Below are 18,723 nucleotides of genomic sequence, written 5' to 3'. Positions count from 1 at the left end.
GGGCTTAAATCCATGTACAGGTACTTTGATCCAACTTATTGGAGAGATTTTTGTTATTAATTTCTTACGTGCAGTGTGGAAATTTTGTTCCTGTTTATTATGTTATCAATGAATACTGTGTTTTTACAGGCCTGTTATGCTGCAAGCAAAAATATCACTGTTCCATTGTCGGTGCTTAAGAGAATTAAACTTGACTCGACTCTCAAAGTCATTCACAGCGTAAATCCCTAATTGTGTAGGAAGGTAACTGCAGATGCTGGTTCACATCAAAGAGGGACACAAAAAGATAGACTCTTTTTCACACAGAGAGTTGTGAGTCTGTGGAATTTTCTGCCTCGGAGGGCGGTGGAGGCCGGGTCTCTGGATACTTTCAAGAGAGAGCTAGATAGGGCTCTTAAAGATAGCGGAGTCACGGGATACGGGGAGAAGGTAGGGACGGGATACTGATTGGGGATGATCAGCCATGATCATATTGAATGGCGGTGCTGGCTCGAAGGGCCGAATGGCTTACTCCTGCACCTATTGTCTATTGTCTATAATGCTGGAGTAACTCAGCGGGACAGGCAGCATCTCTGGAGAAAAGGAATAGCTGACATTTCGGGTCGAGACAAACTAGAGGTAAGGAAAGGTACAAAGAACAAATGAATGAAAGGGATGAAAAGAACAAATCAAAGCCAGCAACATTGTAGCCTCCACCTTTCCTTGATCATTGTTGTCATCTTTGATTTCTTCTTTTCAAACCTTTCGTTCTTTTGTTCTTTGTCCCCTTTCATACGTCTAGTTTCCCTCTCCCCTGACTCCCAGGCTGAAGAAGTGTCTCGACCCAAAATGCCACCTATTCCTTTCCTCCAGAGATGCTGCCTGACCCGCTGAGTTACTCCATCAATGTGTGTCTGTGTCTAATTGCCAGCTATAAATCTGCCCCATTGGTGAATGTGGAGTCAAGTAGAGGCTAGACAGTAGACAATAGACAACAGGTGCAGGAGTAGGCCATTCGGCCCCTCGAGCTAGCACCGCCATTCAATGTGATCATGGCTGATCATCCCCAATCAGTACCCCGTTCCTGCCTTCCCCCCCATATCCCCTGACTCCGCTATCTTTTAGAGCCCTATCTAGCTCTCTCTTGAAAGTATTCAGATTCCCTCTTCTGAAGGATATTAAGGAACAACAACAATTTTTTGAATATCATTACTGATAGCTAGAATTATTTTTAAAAGGACACCTTCTTAGTTAATTACTTGAATTTAATTTTCTTAGCTGTAGTGCTGGGAATTGAACTCATGTTTAGTTTAGTTTAGAGATCCAGCATGGAAACAGGCCCTTTGGCTCACCAAGTCCGTGCTGGCCTGCGATCTCCATACACTAGTATTATCCTATACGCTAGGGGACAATTAACATTTTTTACCCAAGCCAAATTCACCGGCAAACCTGTATGTCTTTGGAGTGTGGGAGGAAACCGGAGCACCCGGAGAAAACCCACGCGGTCATGGGGAGAACGTACACACAGCACCCGCAGTTGGGATCAAACCCGGGTCTCTGGCGGTGTGAGGCAGCAACTCTACCGCTGCGCCACTGTGCAGCCCATAATGTTATAGAATCAATGTCCAGGTCTCTGAATGCTAGCCCTGTCCTTAGCTCCCACAAGTGCAATCTCCTGATATAATAATATCAGCTCAGCACTTATATAATGAACGGTGATTAGACACGCAATGCTGGAGTAACTCAGCGGGACAGGCTGAGAGAAGGAATGGATGACGTTTCTGGTCGAGACCCTTCTTCATCCCAAACTGTGGTCACTGATTCACCAAACAGAGAATGTGAACCAGCAACATTTCACCACGTGCACTAGCCTTGGCTGCATGTATCTGGGAAATATCAGAAGCCCACTGTGCAGAAGAAACTAGAGGAGACCAGCTCTCTCATCTTGCCACCAGGCTAAGCCAAAAACAGCAGCGATGATTAAGGAGCATGCATTAGGATGCAAGAACATCAAGGAATGCACGGGAGGCAAATCCTAGTTTGACTTTCACTTGTAAATGGAATTCGGGCAGGAAAACGTTAAATAAAAATTGCAAACTCAAGGCTTTTCACACCGACACTGTTCACTTCTTAAACTCAAGGTTTTCTGAGGATTAACTGCATACGATAAGATAGTAACCAGCACACAGCGAGCATTGGTAATTTATAATACTAGCTCTTTCAAAAATTCCAGCTTTACATAATTCCTTGAATTTAAATTCCTCAGCTGCCAGAGTGGGATTTGAACTCGTGTCCCTGGGTCAACGGTCGAGCTCTCTGGTAAAGAGGAGGCGCTATCAAGAAGAGCAGGTGCTTGGCACAAGTTGTGCGGTTACTCAAATGACTCCGTTTTCCCAGGCCCTTGTATCTTCAGCATGAAGATAGCTGTTTAGGGAAGAGACACCTGGAATAGTTTGCTTTCCTTGTGAGGGAGCTAATGTTATTCATGCCAGAGTTTAAGAGGGAACTGCAGATGCTGGAGAATCGAAGGTTACACAAAAAAGCTGGAGAAACACAGCGGGTGCAGCAGCATCTATGGAGCGAAGGAAATAGGAAACGTTGCCTATTTCCTTCGCTCCATAGATGCTGCTGCACCCGCTGAGTTTCTCCAGCTTTTTTGTGTAACCTTATTCATGCCAGAGTTGGTGCCCTGTGGACAACACTGTGGCGCAGCTGGTAGATCTGCTGCCTCACAGTGCCAGAGACCCAGGTTCGATACCGATCCCGACCTAGTGTGGATTTTGCAGGTTCCACATGTGGACCGCGTGGGTTTCCTCTGGGTGCTCTGATTTCCTCCCACAGAAGGGGAACCTCTTTACTCAGAGAGTGGTAGCGGTGTGGAATGAGCTTCCAGTGGAAGTGGTGGAGGCAGGTTCAATTTTATCATTTAAAAATAAATTGGATAGGTGTATGGACGGGAAAGGAATGGAGGGTTATGGTCTGAGTGCAGGGACTAGGGGACAATAAGTGTTCGGCACGGACTAGAAGGGCCGAGATGGCCGAGGTGGACGAAGCCGCTGCGGCTGGAGTTGGGAGTCGGTCTCCAACCAGGTCAGTTCCCGATGTTACCGTCCACAATGTTACCGCGTGCGTGCGCAGCCGGCAAGAAACTCTACCCCCCGCAAGTTTTGATAGCGATTTCCGTGCCTGTAACAATCAGTCTGTGGAAGGGCCCCGAACACAAACGTCGCCTGTCCACGTCCTCCAGAAATGCTGCCTGACCCGCTGGGTTACTCCAGCACTTTGTGTCTTTTCATTGTAAACCGGCATCTGCAGCAGTTACTTGTTTCCACCGGGGACCAATGAGGAAAGGAAACCAGGATTAAGACTAAGACCCCAGAGGGTGAACCATCAGGTCAGAAACTGCAGCTGAACCGTTAATACTGACGAGTGTACATGTAACACGGACGAGCAGGTTTGTAGGACAATTAAAATTGAATCTGAATCTGAAGCTGAAGCATTAGTTGCTGGATGTCGTTGTGCATAAATTGTCTGGCGATACTAGTCGGTGTTTCCACTAGTGGGAGAGTCTAGGACCAGAGAGCACAGCCTCAGATAAAAGGACGTACCTTTAGAAAAGAGATGAGGAGGAACTTATTTCATCAAAGCGTGGCGAATCTGTGGAATTCATTGCCATAGAAGGCTGTGAAGGCCAAGTCAATGGATATTTTTAAGGTGGAGATTGATAGATTCCTGATTAATACGGGTGTCAGGGGTTATGGGGAGAAGGCAGGAGAATGAGGTTGAGAGGAAAAAGTAGATCAGCCATGATTGAATGGCAGAGTAGACTTGATGAGCACTATGGCCCAATTCTGCTCCGATAACATATGGACATGTAATTCAATGCCATCATGCCAATCGTGGAAGTGTTACTCAGTTAATAATATGGAATGTTAATAATCATGAGTTAGAGCGCTGACACAGTTCCTGGATTGATGTTAAACCCCTGACGATACTCTAACCTAATCTGGCCTACACTGGAACCCTGGAGCCAGCAACATGCTTGAATCTTAAATGGTTCAGCAAGTCAACTAGTGTAAAGCTTTGTCAGTGATGCTAAGGTTAAACTTCCTACTGTTCATTCAGAATATCATTCGCTTAACTGTGTGAGCTGATTGAAGTCTCCCGTGAACATGGTAACTCTGAGGTTTGTGATCCCAAACGCATACTCTCCCACTCCAAGACCAGATCACATTTAACAACTCTTGGTAGGGGTTATAACATGGGATTGATTTTAAGAAGGGTCTCGACCCGAAACGTCACCCATTCCCTCCTCTCCAGAGAATGCGGCAGCATCTATGGAACGAAGGAAATAGGGTGGCACAGTGGCGCAACGGTAGAGTTGCTGCCTTACAGCGAATGCAGCGCCGGAGACCCGGGTTCGATCCTGACTATGGGTGCTGTCTTTACGGAGTTTGCACGTTCTCCCCGTTACCTTTGTGGGCTTTCTCCGAGATCTTCGGTTTCCTCCCACACTCCAAAGACGTACAGGTATGTAGGTTAATTGGCTTGGCAGATGTTTAAAAAAAAATAATAATAATAGTTCCTAATGGGTATCGGAAAGTGTTTATGTGTGGGGACTGAAAGGGCCTATTTCCCCACTGTATTTCTAAACTAACGTAAAATAATTGGCAGAATAAATGTGAAGTGTGGATACTATGATCTAATTCCCATTGCGAAGTTTCTCTGTGAAGCTGAGTATCAGTAGTTCATTTTCCTCGTCTCATTTTCCCACCGTTTCCTTCAGTATGGGCGGGTTTCCAAAGCAGCAGACAGGGGATCTTAAACTACTGAATCTCCCTGAATTAACAATAACCTCATTACTGTCTCAGTTGTGACACAAGGCCCTTGTGTGCTAATTAGATTTGTCAATCACTGCAGCCCACTGACTGAAAGCTGGTGAAAAACAATTGTTCCTGGAGTAGTCAATCTGCCCCCCTGGCTGAAGGACACGGCCTTGATCCGAGGCGGAAACTGCCTGGTGCCCAATTTGCTCTGATCTGAGAAGCTATCGATCCCAGTTAAACACCACTGATGTAACACCCAAGTGACCATCTTCTCAATGGAAATTACATCACGGCTACGCTCCCAGCGCAGTCAGGCACGAAAAGCTGGAGTGACTCTACGGGACGGGCAGCATCTCTGGGGAGGAGGTGTTCAAGAAGGAACTGCAGATGCTGGAAAAACGAAGGTAGACAAAAATGCTGGAGAAACTCAACGGGTGCGGCAGCATCTACGGAGCGAAGGAAATAGGCAACGTTTCGGGGCCGGAACCCTTCTTCAGACCCTTCTTCTTCTTCTGCTATCTCCTTCGCTCCATAGATGCTGCCACATTCTCTGGAGAGGAGGGAATGGGTGACTTTTTCGGGTCGAGACACTTCTTCAGATTGAGACTCAGGGAAAAGGTCAGCGAGAGAAATAGACGATGGTGTAGGGAGATAAAGAACAACGAATGAAAGATATGCACACAGAGGAGGGAAACAGGCCGTTGTTTTCTGTTTGTTGGGTGAAAGCAAGAAGCTTTTGAGGCAGAGCAGACCCATACCAGGAGCAACCACAGGGCAGCCTATAGAGTTGCTGTAGATCGGCGTGTCCCCAACAACTCTCACCAACTTCTACAGATGCGCCGCGGAGAGCATTTTATCTGGATGTATCACACGCTTGGTTTGGGAACAGCTCCATCCAAGGCAGCAAGAAATTGCAGCCCAGACCATCACCCAAACCAACCTCCCTTCTATTGACTCCATTTATACCTCATGCGGCCTCAGCAAGAACGAGTTGCACCCTGGCCACTCCCTGTCCCATCGGGCAACAGGTATAGAAGTGTGAAAACCCACACCTCCAGATTCAGGGACAGGTTCTTCCCAGCTGTTATCAGGCAACTGAATCATCCTTCCCCAACCAGAGAGCAGTGCTGAACTACTATCCACCTCATTGGTGACCCTCAGACTATCCTTGATTGGGCTTACTGGCTTTACCTTGCACTAAACGTTATTCACTTATCAGGTATCCATGCACTGTTAATGGTTTAATTGTAATCATGTATTGTCTTTCCGCCGACTGGTTAGCACGCAACAAAAACAAAAGCTTTTCACTGTACCTCGGAACACGTGACAATAAACTAAACTGAACTGAACACTCTGCCTCAAGACCACAAACTTGCTGAATCTACGCTCAACATCTGTGTGCTAATCCGGGGTCTTCACTGATCAGCTCTAACCAAGTCATCACAAAATATGTTTGTTTGAATCTAGTGGTTAATTGGAAGTTATCCCCTCGCTAATTCTCTTCCACTCACAATCTCTAGCATATCGTCTAAGAAATATTTAGACAGGTATATGGATAGGACAGGTTTAGAGGGGTCTGGGCCAAACGCAGGCAGGTGGGACTGGCATAGATGTGACATGTTGGTCAGTGTGGGCAAGTTGGGCTGAAGGGCCTGTTTCCACACTTTCTGACTATGACGATATCCCTGCAAAAAACAAAGCCAACTTCACAATTTAAAAGCCACCAGCGTTCCTTTTGCGCAGATTCTTCGCCTCAAAGGACGTCAGGAAACACCATCTCGAAGACCTGCTAGGTTCCACAACATCCTTCCTTGACATGTAAAGGAACAAAATGTTGGAGAAACTCAGCGGGTCAGGCAGCATCTCAGGAGGACATGGACAGTCGACGTTTCAGGTCAGGACCCTCCATCAGACTGAGGGAAGTGCCTTACGATGCGTGCCTTAACCCGAGTCCCTGCCTCAACCATCTCCTCTGACAGCTCCTTCCATACACCCACAGACCTTTGCGTAAAAAAGTTACCCCTCATATTTAAAAGACATTTGGATAGGTACATGGATAAAAAAAGTTAGAAGAATAAGGACCAAACGCAGGTAGGTGGGAATAGCAGAGATGAGGCATTTTGGTCGGCATGGATGAAGGGTCTGTTTCTGTGCTGTATAATGATGGCTAGATCAGATGAAAAGGGTAGTCTTGTTTCAAGACCCTGCATCAGGATAACATGTCATTGGTACCTTTTCTGCTCAGAGATAGCTGGGTACAAGTAGCAGAGTAAAAAAGGACTTCCCCCACCAAAGTAGGTTTATCGGGATGCATCACAGCATGGTTTGGGAACCGTTCCACCCAAGACGGCTAGAAATGGCAGAGAATAGTGGACGTAGCCCAGGTCCCTTCACCCAAACCAACCTCCCTTCCATTGATTCCATCTACACTGCAGGTTGCCTCGTAATAGGCCAATAGCATAATCAAAGACCAGTCCTCTCCATCTTCTGGTCACTCCATCTTCTCCTCTCTCCCATCAGGCAAGAAACACAGAAGTGTGAAGACAGATTCAGGAAGTTTATTCCCAGCTGTTATCAGACAACTGATCCATCCCAACACCAACTAGAGTGAAGTCCTGAACTCCAATCTACCTCATTGGAGATCCTTGGATTATCTTGAATTGGATTTTATCTTCCACTAAACGTTATTCCCTTATCCTGTATCTGTACACTGTGGACGGCTTGATTGTAATCATGCCTGGTCTTTCCGCTGACTGGATAGCAGGCAACAATAAAACCTTTTCACTGTAACTCGGTACACGTGACAATAAAAAACTAAACTCTAAACCTCTGTTTCATTGGTTTCCAGTCAGAGGAACAGCAATAGTTGGCTGACGACGGAATATTGTTGAATGAGGAGGTGAGTGGGAAAGTTTCTTCTCCTCTCCTCCATCCTCTCACAAGGATGTTGCCGGCACTTGAGGTTGAGGCCTGAGGTATAGGGATGAGGTTTGGGCAGGTGCTGAATAGACGGGTCTAGTCCTTGGAGGGGCCAGGGAGGATGAATGGAAGAACTTTTTGTACACGGAGTGGTGCTCTAAAATCATCAGAGGAATAGATCATTGGGGTAGACACACAGTTAGAGTCTCTTGCCCAGGGATCAGAGGGAATCGAGAACTACGGGATACTGAGTTGGGCCATATCATATTTTGGCGGTGCAGGCTCGAAGGGCATTGCCTAAAGACTAATTTCTATGTTTTATGTTTCTAAGGTAAGGGGCAAAATACTTATTAGGAACCTGAGGGGTAAATGTTTCACACTAAGGGTGGTGGGTGTATGGAACAAGCTGCCAGAGAAGGTATTTGAGGCAGGGACTGTCACAATGGTTAACAAACATTGAGACGGGTACATGGAGAGGACACGTTTAGAGGGATTAGGGCAAAACACAGGTAGGTGGGACTAGTGCGGATGGGGCACATTGGCTAGTGTGGGCAGGTTGGGCCCCAGGGGCCTGTTTACTGTAAGACTCTATGACAACGGCAGGAAAGTGTAAACTCCACAGAGCAGAGGCTACAGGAGCTCAGCAGGAAACTTGGTAAGCAGTTACTTTGGCATTCATTAGAACACAAAAGAACAGAAGGAGCTCTGCAGCCTGAATTCACTCACACTTACATCAGGTCCCAAGCCTGAGAAGGAGTCACTGAGTTGCCATTTTGGCAGTCTTAATCAGTAACTGAGGATCAGACTGCAAAGCTCTCCGAGTGTTAAGGCTCAGTCACTGCAACACTGTTTATTTGGTGTTACTTTTGCCAGTCGAGGTTCCTGGCAGCTCACAGCCGTGGGTGAATGCACACTCGTGTTGGCCAGCCTCCCGATTCGAGAAGACCAGCAGCTTTCCCTGTTGTTATCAAATGTGCCCGAGACAAAAGCAAATGCTATGGGCTGTCAACGCAACTGCACACGAAGAACACGGCATGAGTGGGCTCAGCATTTCCGTCACTGCAGCCTGGCTTTCAATCCAGGGAGGAGAGACACAAAAAGCTGGAGTAACTCAGCGGGTTAGGCAGCATCTCTGGAGAGAGGGAACGGGTGACGTCCCGATGTTGGGGAAGTCCAGGACAAGGGGTCACAGCTTAAGGATAAGGGGGAAATCCTTTAAAACCGAGATGAGAAGAACTTTTTTCACACAGAGAGTGGTGAATCTCTGGAACTCTCTGCCACAGAGGGTAGTCGAGGCCAGTTCATTGGCTATATTTAAGAGGGAGTTAGATGTGGCTCTTGTGGCTAAGGGGATCAGGGGGTATGGAGAGAAGGCAGGTACGGGATACTGAGTTGGATGATCAGCCATGATCATATTGAATGGCGGTGCAGGCTCGAAGGGCCAAATGGCCGACTCCTGCACCTAATTTCTATGTTTCTATGTTTCTATGTTTCGGATGGAGGCACTTCTTCAGACTGAGAGTCGGGGGAGAGGGAAAGGAGAGATATACTGTCGATGGTGATATACAGGGATATAGAACAAAGAAATGAAAGAAAGTACCGATGATCAAGGAAGCGGTCTATTGTTGGCTGAGGGGCAGGTGAAAATGAGTTGTACGAGTTTCTTAGAGGGACAGTGAGTGTAGGGAGTAGGAAGGTTGAGACAATGCAATTGTCTCAATCTGATCTTCTTGCCTCATTTAAGGGCCTGCCCCACTTTCATGATCTAATTCACAAACTTTTTTATTCATGGACATTTTTAATCAGGCTAGAAAAAACGCCCCGACCTACTTGATGCCACGAGACCCTACGACTAGCATCACGGCCGGCTACGGCCTACCTACGACCTCGTGACGACCATGCTGCGAGTATGAGTCAAGGGCAAACTCGGCAGAGGTCGTGAATTAGAATTACACTCCAGGCTTCTGATGCATCCAATGGTTCTGGCACCTCTGTGGGGTCGGAGGAGGAAGTAATTATGGACACGTCCTTACCTCCGAGACGTTGACCCGGCCCTCCTGGAAAGAGCACGACCGTGGGTCATGTGTGCACACGTGTCGATATTTACACCAGTGACATCGATAGGGACTGGTCACACATGACAGGCACCTGTAGCACAGATTAGACAAACGGATTATGAGTCACAACGCATCGCAAAATCCATGAGCGTTTTAATTCAAACTGTTCCTCGTGAATTACAATCTGACTACTACAACACAAGACCCTTTAAGGGGCTGTCCCACTGTACAAGCTAATTCAAGAGTTCTCCCGAGTTTCCCCTGATTCCAACTCGGAGAATTACGGTAATAGCCGCTCGTAGGTACTTGGGGCTCTCGTAGACATTTTTCAACATGTTGAAAAATCTTCAAGAGTCTCCACGAGCTTGCCGCGTCTCCCGAGTACCTGCCGCTAGTGTTACGAGCCGCTAAGGGACGTCCCGAGCTCTGACGTGCCCGCTACATACTTACTACGAGTTTGATTTTTTTTTTTAACTCGGGAGAGCTCTTGAATTACCTCGTACAGTGGGACAGGGCCTTCAGTTTCTTATTTTACGTTAAATAAATCATCCGTTTCAGAGCAGAGATCCACATCCACCATTCGGGTTCGGTACAATCACACCACCTTTAAAATGTTCAACTAACTGGCTGTCAAACAATTAGCTTTTATTTTGTTTTGAGTGTTAGAATAAATCAAGGTGAAGAAGAGTTCCAGACTAATTTATCAAGAACTAAGGGTCAGTTTACATGTGTGTATCCCTCTCGCTAGCACACCTTCCTTCCCTGACCAACAATGGGCCATTATGGACCTCACCCTCACTGAGCTCATCTGTGGCAGGCCCTGATTTGTTATGGCTTTGTTTGTGAAATTTTCTGCCTCAGAGGGCGGGGGATGCCGGTTCTCTGGATACTTTCAAGAGAGAGCTAGATAGGGCTCTTAAAGATAGCGGAGTCAGGGGATATGGGGAGAAGGCAGGAACGGGGTACTGATTGGGGATGATCATCCATGATCACATTGAATGGCAGTGCTGGCTCGAAGGGCCGAATGGCCTACTCCTGCACCTATTGTCTATTGTTTCTCGCTTCCCACCCTGCCTCTATCTTTCCGTCTGAAGAACGGTTCTCACCTGAAGTGTCACCCATTCCTTTCCTCCAGAGATGCTGTCTGTCCCGCTGAGTTACTCCAGCAGTTTGTGTCTATCTATGGGTATACACCAGCATCTGCAGTTCCTTACGACTCACACATTTATCTCCCTTATCGTGTGTCTGGTCACTGTGAATGCCTCATAGAAAAAATAGAAAATAGGTGCAGGAGGAGGCCATTCGGCCCTTCGATCCTGCACCCCCATTCATTGTGATCATGGCTGATCATCCACAATCAGTAACCCATGCCTGCCTTCTCCCCACATCCCTTGATTCTGCTAGCCCCCATTGCTATATCTAACTCTTTTAAATTCATCCAGTGGATTGGCCTCCACTGCCTTCTGCCTTCTCGATTGTAATTGTGTATAGCCTTTCCACAGACGCTTTCCTTAGCACGCAACAAAAGCTTTACACTGTACCTCAGTACACGGGACATAGAAACATAGAAAATAGGTGCAGGAGTAGGCCATTCGGCCCTTCGAGCCTGCACCGCCATTCAATATGGTCATGGCTGATCAACCAACTCAGTATCCCCTGATCCCTTTAGCCACAAGGACCACATCTAACTCCCTCTTAAATATAGCCAATGAACTGGCCTCAGCTACCTTCTGTGGCAGAGAATTCCAGAGATTCACCACTCTCTGTGTGAAAAATGTTTTTCTCATCTCGGTCCTAAAAGATTTCCCCCTTATCCTTAAACTGTGACCCCTAGTTCTGGACTTCCCCAACATTGGAATAATCTTCCTGCATCTAGCCTGTCCAACCCCTTAAGAATTTTGTAAGTCAATAAACTAAACTGAACTAACTAAACTAAACTATGTTTAAGAAGGAACTGCAGATGCTGGAAAATTCAAAGGTAGACAAAAATGCTGGAGAAACTCAGCGGGTGAGGCAGCATCTATGGAGCGAAGGAATAGGTGACGTTTTGGGTCGAGACCCTTCTTCACACTCAACTTGAAACTAAACTATGCCTGTAGTTACAAACATACATCTTAAACTTGGGTTAACATGTGAAGGAGAGGCAGGTTTCATCATTGGTGCCAGTCCACTCCTGAATAATCCAATGTAATCACCACATTAGGAATTTAGAGGCTGGGATTTCCACCGGGATTCTACAGGCCTTCTGCTGGCATTATCAGTTTGGCAGGGAGGAGTGATGGGATGAGGGAAAAACATTCAGCAAATGATCTGAGGAATTTAAGCACCAGCATGTTTAGCAGAATTAATGCCACTAATTGCAGTTTGTTTATGAAATTTATTATTCAGCATCTTGCAGACCAACATAATCATGTAGGTGCGGCAATAAAACAATTAATATTTGACGGCCTTTAATGATGAACTAAAGGGGATGTACGGTGGTGCAGCAGTAGAGTTGCTGCCTCACAGCGCCAGAGACCCGGTTTTGATCCTGACCTCGGGTGCTGTCTGTATAGAGTTTGTACGTTCTCTCTGTGACCCGCGTGGGTTTGCTCCGGGTGCTCCGGTTTCCTCCCACACTCCAAAGACGTGCAGGTTTGTAGGTTTCATTGGCTTCTGCAAATTGGCCCCATTGTGTGTTGGATCGAACTAGTGTACGGGTGATCAGTGGTTGGCGCGGACTGGGCCCGGTTCTGTGCTGTATATCTAAAGTCTAAAGTTGATTTCATATTTACACAGAGAGTGTTTTTGCAAGAATATTTTGTATTTAGTGTAGTTTAGTTCAGTTTAGTTTAAGGATACAGCATGGAAACAGGCCCTTCGGCCCACCGCGCCGACTGTCTGCTGTAACACATGCTCGCTCTGTGTCACCGCCTCTTCACGTCCACTCCCTATGAACACCATGGACAATTTACAGAGGCCAATTAACCTGCAAATCTGTACATCTTTGGGATGTGGGCGGAAACCAGAGCACCTGGGTGAAACCCACACGGTCACAGGGAGAACGTGCAAACTCCACACAGTCAGCACCCGAGGTCAGGATCCAACCCCGGGTCTCTGTACCAGCTGCGCCAAGTACAGCTGTCGTAAGTCAAAGCTGAAAGTTGACATCATGTTACCAAAAGGAGCCAGGAACTGAAACTGAAGATTTGTGACATTTCTTGTGCAGGCTCCTGCTCTCACTTGTGGTCCACCTTGCAATCGGGAACCCATCCAGCTTGCATCGGCAGCTCAGACAGAGCAGCTCAAGGTGTCTGCTGTCAATTAAGCTTAAACTCAGTTGAGCTGTAGAAAGCAGCTCTCCACAATGAGGCATATCTCGATTTTAATAATTTATTTTTTCGCCTTATGCCAGATAGGCTCGCAGGCTGACTACCAGCTACCAGGTCAGCAAAGCCCCTTTCCATGGATATGTTGCTTTTACAGCAGTGTGGTGAGTACTTGGAGCAGCTTCGTCCCCTCCCTTATCACGATGCTGAACGGTCCTTCCATTTATTTATTGATGTTTTGTTTATTATATATTATATTTATGTATTATATATTATTATTGTGTGTATATATATTGTTTATACATTATATATGATTATATACATATTAATATATGTATTATCTGTATTATTATCATATGTATATATAGTATATTATATTTATTTTAGATTTATAATTTATATTTTATATAAATATATTATAATATTTATCTAATTTATAAATTAAAATATATTATAATATTGTAATATTAAATATATACATTTTAATATGTGTATTGGATTTGCAAGCCAGTTATGCTGCTGCAAGTAAAAATTTCATTGTTCCATTGTCGGTACATATGCGAAATAAACATGCGATTCTCTGTGTCTCTGTCTCTTTCTCTTGTCTGTCTCTCAGTCTCTCTGTTTGTGTCTCTGTCTCTCTGTCTAGCTCTCCATCTCTCTCAGTCTCTCAGTCTCTCTGTTTGTGACTGTCTCTCTGTCTAGCTCTCTGTCTCCCTGTGTCTCCCTGTCTCCGTCTCTCTTGTGTCTTTCTCTGTCTTTCTGTCTGTCTCTCTCTCGCTCAGTGTCTGTGTGTGTGTGTCTCTCTCTCTGCCTCTATCTCCATCTCTCTCTCTCTCTCTCTGGTCTATCTCTGTCTTTCTATCTCTGTCTCTTTCTCTCTGTCTGTCTATCTCTGTCTCTCTGACTCTCCCTCTGTCCCTCTCGCTGTCTGTCTCTCTCTGTCTGTGTCTCTATCTCTGTCTCCTCTCTCTCTCTCCTCTCTCTCTCTCTCTGTCTCTCTCTCTCTCGCTCTCTCTCTCTCTCTCTCTCTCTCTCTCTGTCTCTCTCTCTCTCTCTCTCGCCATGTGTCTCTCTCTCTCTCTCTCTCTCTCTCTGTCTCTCTCTCTCTCTCTCTCTCTCTCTCTCTCTCTCTCTCTCTCTCTCTCTCTCTCTCTCTCTCTCTCTCCCTCTCTCTCTCTCTCTCTCTCTCTCTCTGTCTCTCTCTCTCTGTGTATCTCTCTCTCACTCTCTCTCTCTCTGTCTCTCTATCTCCTCTTGACTCTCTCTGATTCTCTCTCTGTCTGTCTCTCTCTCTGTCTCTGTGTGTGTGTGTCCCTCTCTGTCTGTCTGTCTCTCTCTCTCTCTCTCTGACTCTCCTCTCTCTCTCTCTTTGTCTCTGATTCTCTCTCTCTCTCTCTCTCTTTCTCTGGTCTCTCCTCGTAGGTCAACGATGTCATCCCACGACCTTGGTACAACAACCATCTCATTGCACAAATGATGTGGATTAACTTACGAGTGATGGACGCTGCAGTTGTAGAAGACAAAGCTGGTGCTGGCGAAGGTCATGCCGGTCTCCTTGGACTTCAGCTGGAGTTGGACCACTTGGTGGTCTCCTGCCACAAAGAAACACAACCTTCAGCAGTCAGTCCAACCACCAATGAGTAAAGACAACCCCACCTTCAACCCACCAAAGCAAAACACAAAGTGCTGGAGGAACTCAGCAGGTCAGATGTCACCTGTGGAAACAAAGACATAGAAACATAGAAAATAGGTGCAGGAGTAGGCCATTTGGCCCTTCCATCCAGCACCGCCATTCAATATAATCATGGCTGATCATCTAAAATCAGTACCCCGTTCCTGCTTTGTCTCCATATCCCTTGATTCCGTTAGCCCTAAGAGCTATATCTAAATGCCCCTGTCCCACTTAGGAAACCTGAACGGAACCCTCTGGAGACTTTGTGCCCCGCCCAAGGTTTCCATGCAGTTCCCGGAGGTTGCAGGTGGTTGCTGGAGGTTGCAGGTAGTGGAAGGAGGTAGGGAGTCTGACAAAACCCTCCGGGAACCGCACGGAAACCTTGGGTGGGGCGCAAAGTCTCCAGAGGTTTCCGTTCAGGTTGCCTAAGTGGGACAGGGGCATTAACTCTCTCTTGAAGACATCCAGTGAATTGGCCTCCACCGCCTTCTGTGGCAAAGAATTCCACAGATTCACAACTCTCTGGGTGAAAACGTTTTTCCTCATCCCAGTCCTAAATGGCCTACCCTTTATTCTTAAACTGTGACCCCTGGTTCTGGACTCCCCCAACATGGGGAACATTTTTCTTGCATCAAGCCTGTCCAATCCCTTAAGAATTTGGACATAAAATGCTGGAGCAACTCAGCGGGAAAGGCAGCATCTCTGGAGAGAAGGAATGGGTGACGTTTCTGGTCGGGACCCTTCTTCAGACTCTTCTGCGAACTGCTCCCCGCACTGATGAATCAACACCATTTTCTAAAAGCAGAGCTTGAATGTTATCATGTTTAAGAAGGAACTGCACATGCTGAAAAATCGAAGGTACACAAAAATGCTGGAGTAACTCAGCGGGTGCAGCAGCATCTATGGAGCGAAGGAAATAGGCAACGTCTCGGCCCGAAACATTGCCTATTTCTTTCGCTCCATAGATGCTGCTTCACTCGTTAAGTTTCTCCAGCATTTTTGTGTACCTTTGAATGTTATCATCTTGAGTTAGCTCAATACAGACATATTTCTGATATTATGGGTATTACTGATTATTTGAAACGACTCGTTCAATTTCAGCCTCAATAAATTGTAATTACAGCAAAATCATCAACAATAATTTGTATATGTTTAAATACACATTGACAATTCAACCGGTGTCTAATAACCAGTTCACAACCAAAAATTACAAAATCAGCAGATGCTGTTAGTCTAGAACATTACTCCGCTGTAAAGCAGTGCCTGTGGAGAAAGGAATAGAAGCATTGATGGGACAGGGCCAGTGGTGAGGAAATAATGGGAATAACCATTACTGGAGACCTGAGGGGATTCAAGGACATAAAATGTGGTGGTGCAAGATGAGAGGGGGAGGTGAAGGTTGTTAGTTGCAGTGTAGTGTGGTGCAAGTGGAGAGAAATGAATAAGGACAGAGGGATGAAAAATCACTGCAGGAACTTTGATGTACATAATACAACAACCAGATGACTAAAATCATGAAGAAAAGATCGGGCAAACGCACAGAGTCTCTTGCCCAGAGGAAGGGAATCGAGAACCAGAGGACAAAGGTTTAAGGTGAAGGGGAAAAGATTTAATAGGAATCTGAGGGGAAACTTTTTCATCACACATAGTGGATCGGTGTATAGAACGAGCTGCCAGAGGAGGTAGTTGTGGCTAGGACTATCGCAACGTTTAAGAAACATTTAGGGCAGGATAGGTACATGGATAGGGCAGGTTTGGTGTGATATGGGCTAAATGAGCAGTAGGTGGGACTCGTGTAGATGGGACATTGTTGGCCGCTGTGGGCAAGTTCGGTCGAAGGGCCTGTTTCTATAGTCACTCTATGACTTTATAACCTGTAACTCAGGTTATAAACAATGTGCAGAAAGAAAAAAACGGAGTTAACATTACAGGTTAATGCTATCTCTTACAGGCATGGAGTTTTACAAGTGAAAATATATCATTTCTTTACTTCTGCTTAAAATAAAATCGAATCTAATCATCACTGACATTTGAAAGTGATGAAATTGTTTTTCTTCACTTTGCAACCCTTTAACAAAGGAGCCAAGGTTTGATAGGATTATATCCCTAGAATAGAACATCAATCACTTCTTTTATAACCACTGTGTGAAGCAAGGTGCATCACCGGACTATAACGACAGCAGAGAGCTGCAGCTGATAGAGCCAGTGTCACACAGCACCAGAGATCCGGGTTTAGTTTGAGTTTGGTTTATTGTCACATGTACCGTGAAAAGCTTTAGTTGCCCGCTAACCAGTCAGCGGAAAGACAACACATGATTACAATCGGGCCATTCACAGCGTATAGATACATGATAAGGGAATAACGTTCGATCCTGACAAGGGGTGCTGTCTGCGGGGAGTTTGCACGTTCTCCCTGTGATCGCGTGATTTACCTCCGGGTGCTCTGGATCCTTCTCACATCCCAAAGGCGCGCGGGTTTGGAGGGTAATTAGCCTCTGCAAATTGCCCCTTGTGTGTGGGGAGTTGATGCGAAAGTGGGATGACATAGAACTAGTGTGTGAACGGGTGATCGATGGTCGGCATAGTTTCAGTGGGCTGAAGGGCCTGTTTTCCATGGTGTATCTGTTGAGTTTGAGTTTAGTTTATTCGACACGTGTACCGAGGTACAGTGAAAAGCCTTTGTTGCATGCTAACCATCAGCGGAAAGACAACACATGATTACAGTCGTGCCATTCACAGTGTACAGATACACTGACGAATGGGGGGAAAAACCATGATGAAACCCAAACCGAGAAGGAATATCAGGAAATAAGATGATGAAGCCCTCGTAGCAATAATTAGGTCTGGCGCTAAAGAGAGTGGGTCATTCAGGAGAAGATTGAAATGAAAAATCAATGGGTTTAGTTTAGTTTAGTGACACAGCGCGGAAACAGTCCCTTTAGCCCAACAAGTCCGTGGTGACCAGCGACCCCCGCACACTAACATTATCCTACACACACTGGGGACAATTTACAATTTTACTAAGCCAATTGGCCTACAAATTTTTTTTTTTAGGTACACAAAAATGCCGGAGGAACTCAGCGGGTGCAGCAGTGTTTGGAGCGAATGGAGCGAAGGAATAGGTAACGTCTCAGGCCAAAACCCTTCTCCTACAAACTTGTCGTCTTTGGAAACCAGAGCACCCGGGGAAAACCCACGCGGTCACAGGGAGAACGTACAAACTCCGTGCAGGCAGCACCCGTAGCCAGGATCGATCACAGTCTCTGGCGCTGTAAGACAGCAACTCTCCTGCTCTGCCACCGTGTTGCCGCCTCACTGTAAACCTGCAGGATTTTGGGAATCAGAGTCCGCACCCCCTCTTGCTACAATGGTACCGATGCATCAGATGCTTCGTGGACATCGCAAGCCGCAAATCCCTGCTGCGACGGCTCGCCCCCTTCACCAGCAAGTCCGCTATCCTGTGTGGATGCCGCAGGTAAAGCAGCTTGCGTAAAGGAAGAGAGGGGGCGCGGCAGTGATGTGGTTGGGCGGTCGGCCAGGTTGGAACAGGCTGCCTTCAGCTCCTGGGATGGCCGAGCGACTGGTTGGTGGTGGGGACTGTGAGATCCCACGACAGCAACAACAGGCTGCTGCTTCTTGGAAGCCGGCCAGGGCTCCTCTGCTTTCTGATTGCCTCATCTATCAAAGTGTCTGTTGGGGGCAGTTACTGAAGGATCGCCAGCTCCGCGGTAACAAATGTTATGCCGGTGCTGCTACTGATAGTTCCCTTCCCTCATCCACACTTCACATAAGCTGCACTCTTTGTCATTGGGCTCTGAGCAACATTACTGGACTATATCGTACACTAAACATTATTGATGCTATTTCCTTTATCATGTATCTGTACACTGTGAATGGCTCGATTGTAATTGTGTATGGTCTTTCCGCTGACTGGTTAGCACGCTGCAACAGCTTTTCAC

The 18,723-nt window shown here is 46.4% G+C and overlaps 1 protein-coding gene across 1 annotated transcript in view; it reads right to left on the bottom strand.

The window, feature by feature from the left end:
- Positions 1-18,723, bottom strand: part of plxna4 (plexin A4) — a 485,825-nt gene that overhangs the window by 109,163 nt on the left and 357,939 nt on the right. Inside the window, 2 exon segments of the mRNA XM_055653389.1 lie at positions 9,758-9,872; positions 14,585-14,684. Of these exon segments, the coding sequence (XP_055509364.1) occupies positions 9,758-9,872; positions 14,585-14,684 (215 nt within the window).

Source organism: Leucoraja erinacea, chromosome 22 (genome assembly GCF_028641065.1).
Source record: "Leucoraja erinacea ecotype New England chromosome 22, Leri_hhj_1, whole genome shotgun sequence".
Classification (NCBI taxonomy): Eukaryota; Metazoa; Chordata; class Chondrichthyes; order Rajiformes; family Rajidae; genus Leucoraja; species Leucoraja erinaceus.
The sequence above is the reverse complement of the archived record's forward strand: the minus strand, read 5'-3'. Positions and strand labels throughout refer to the sequence as shown.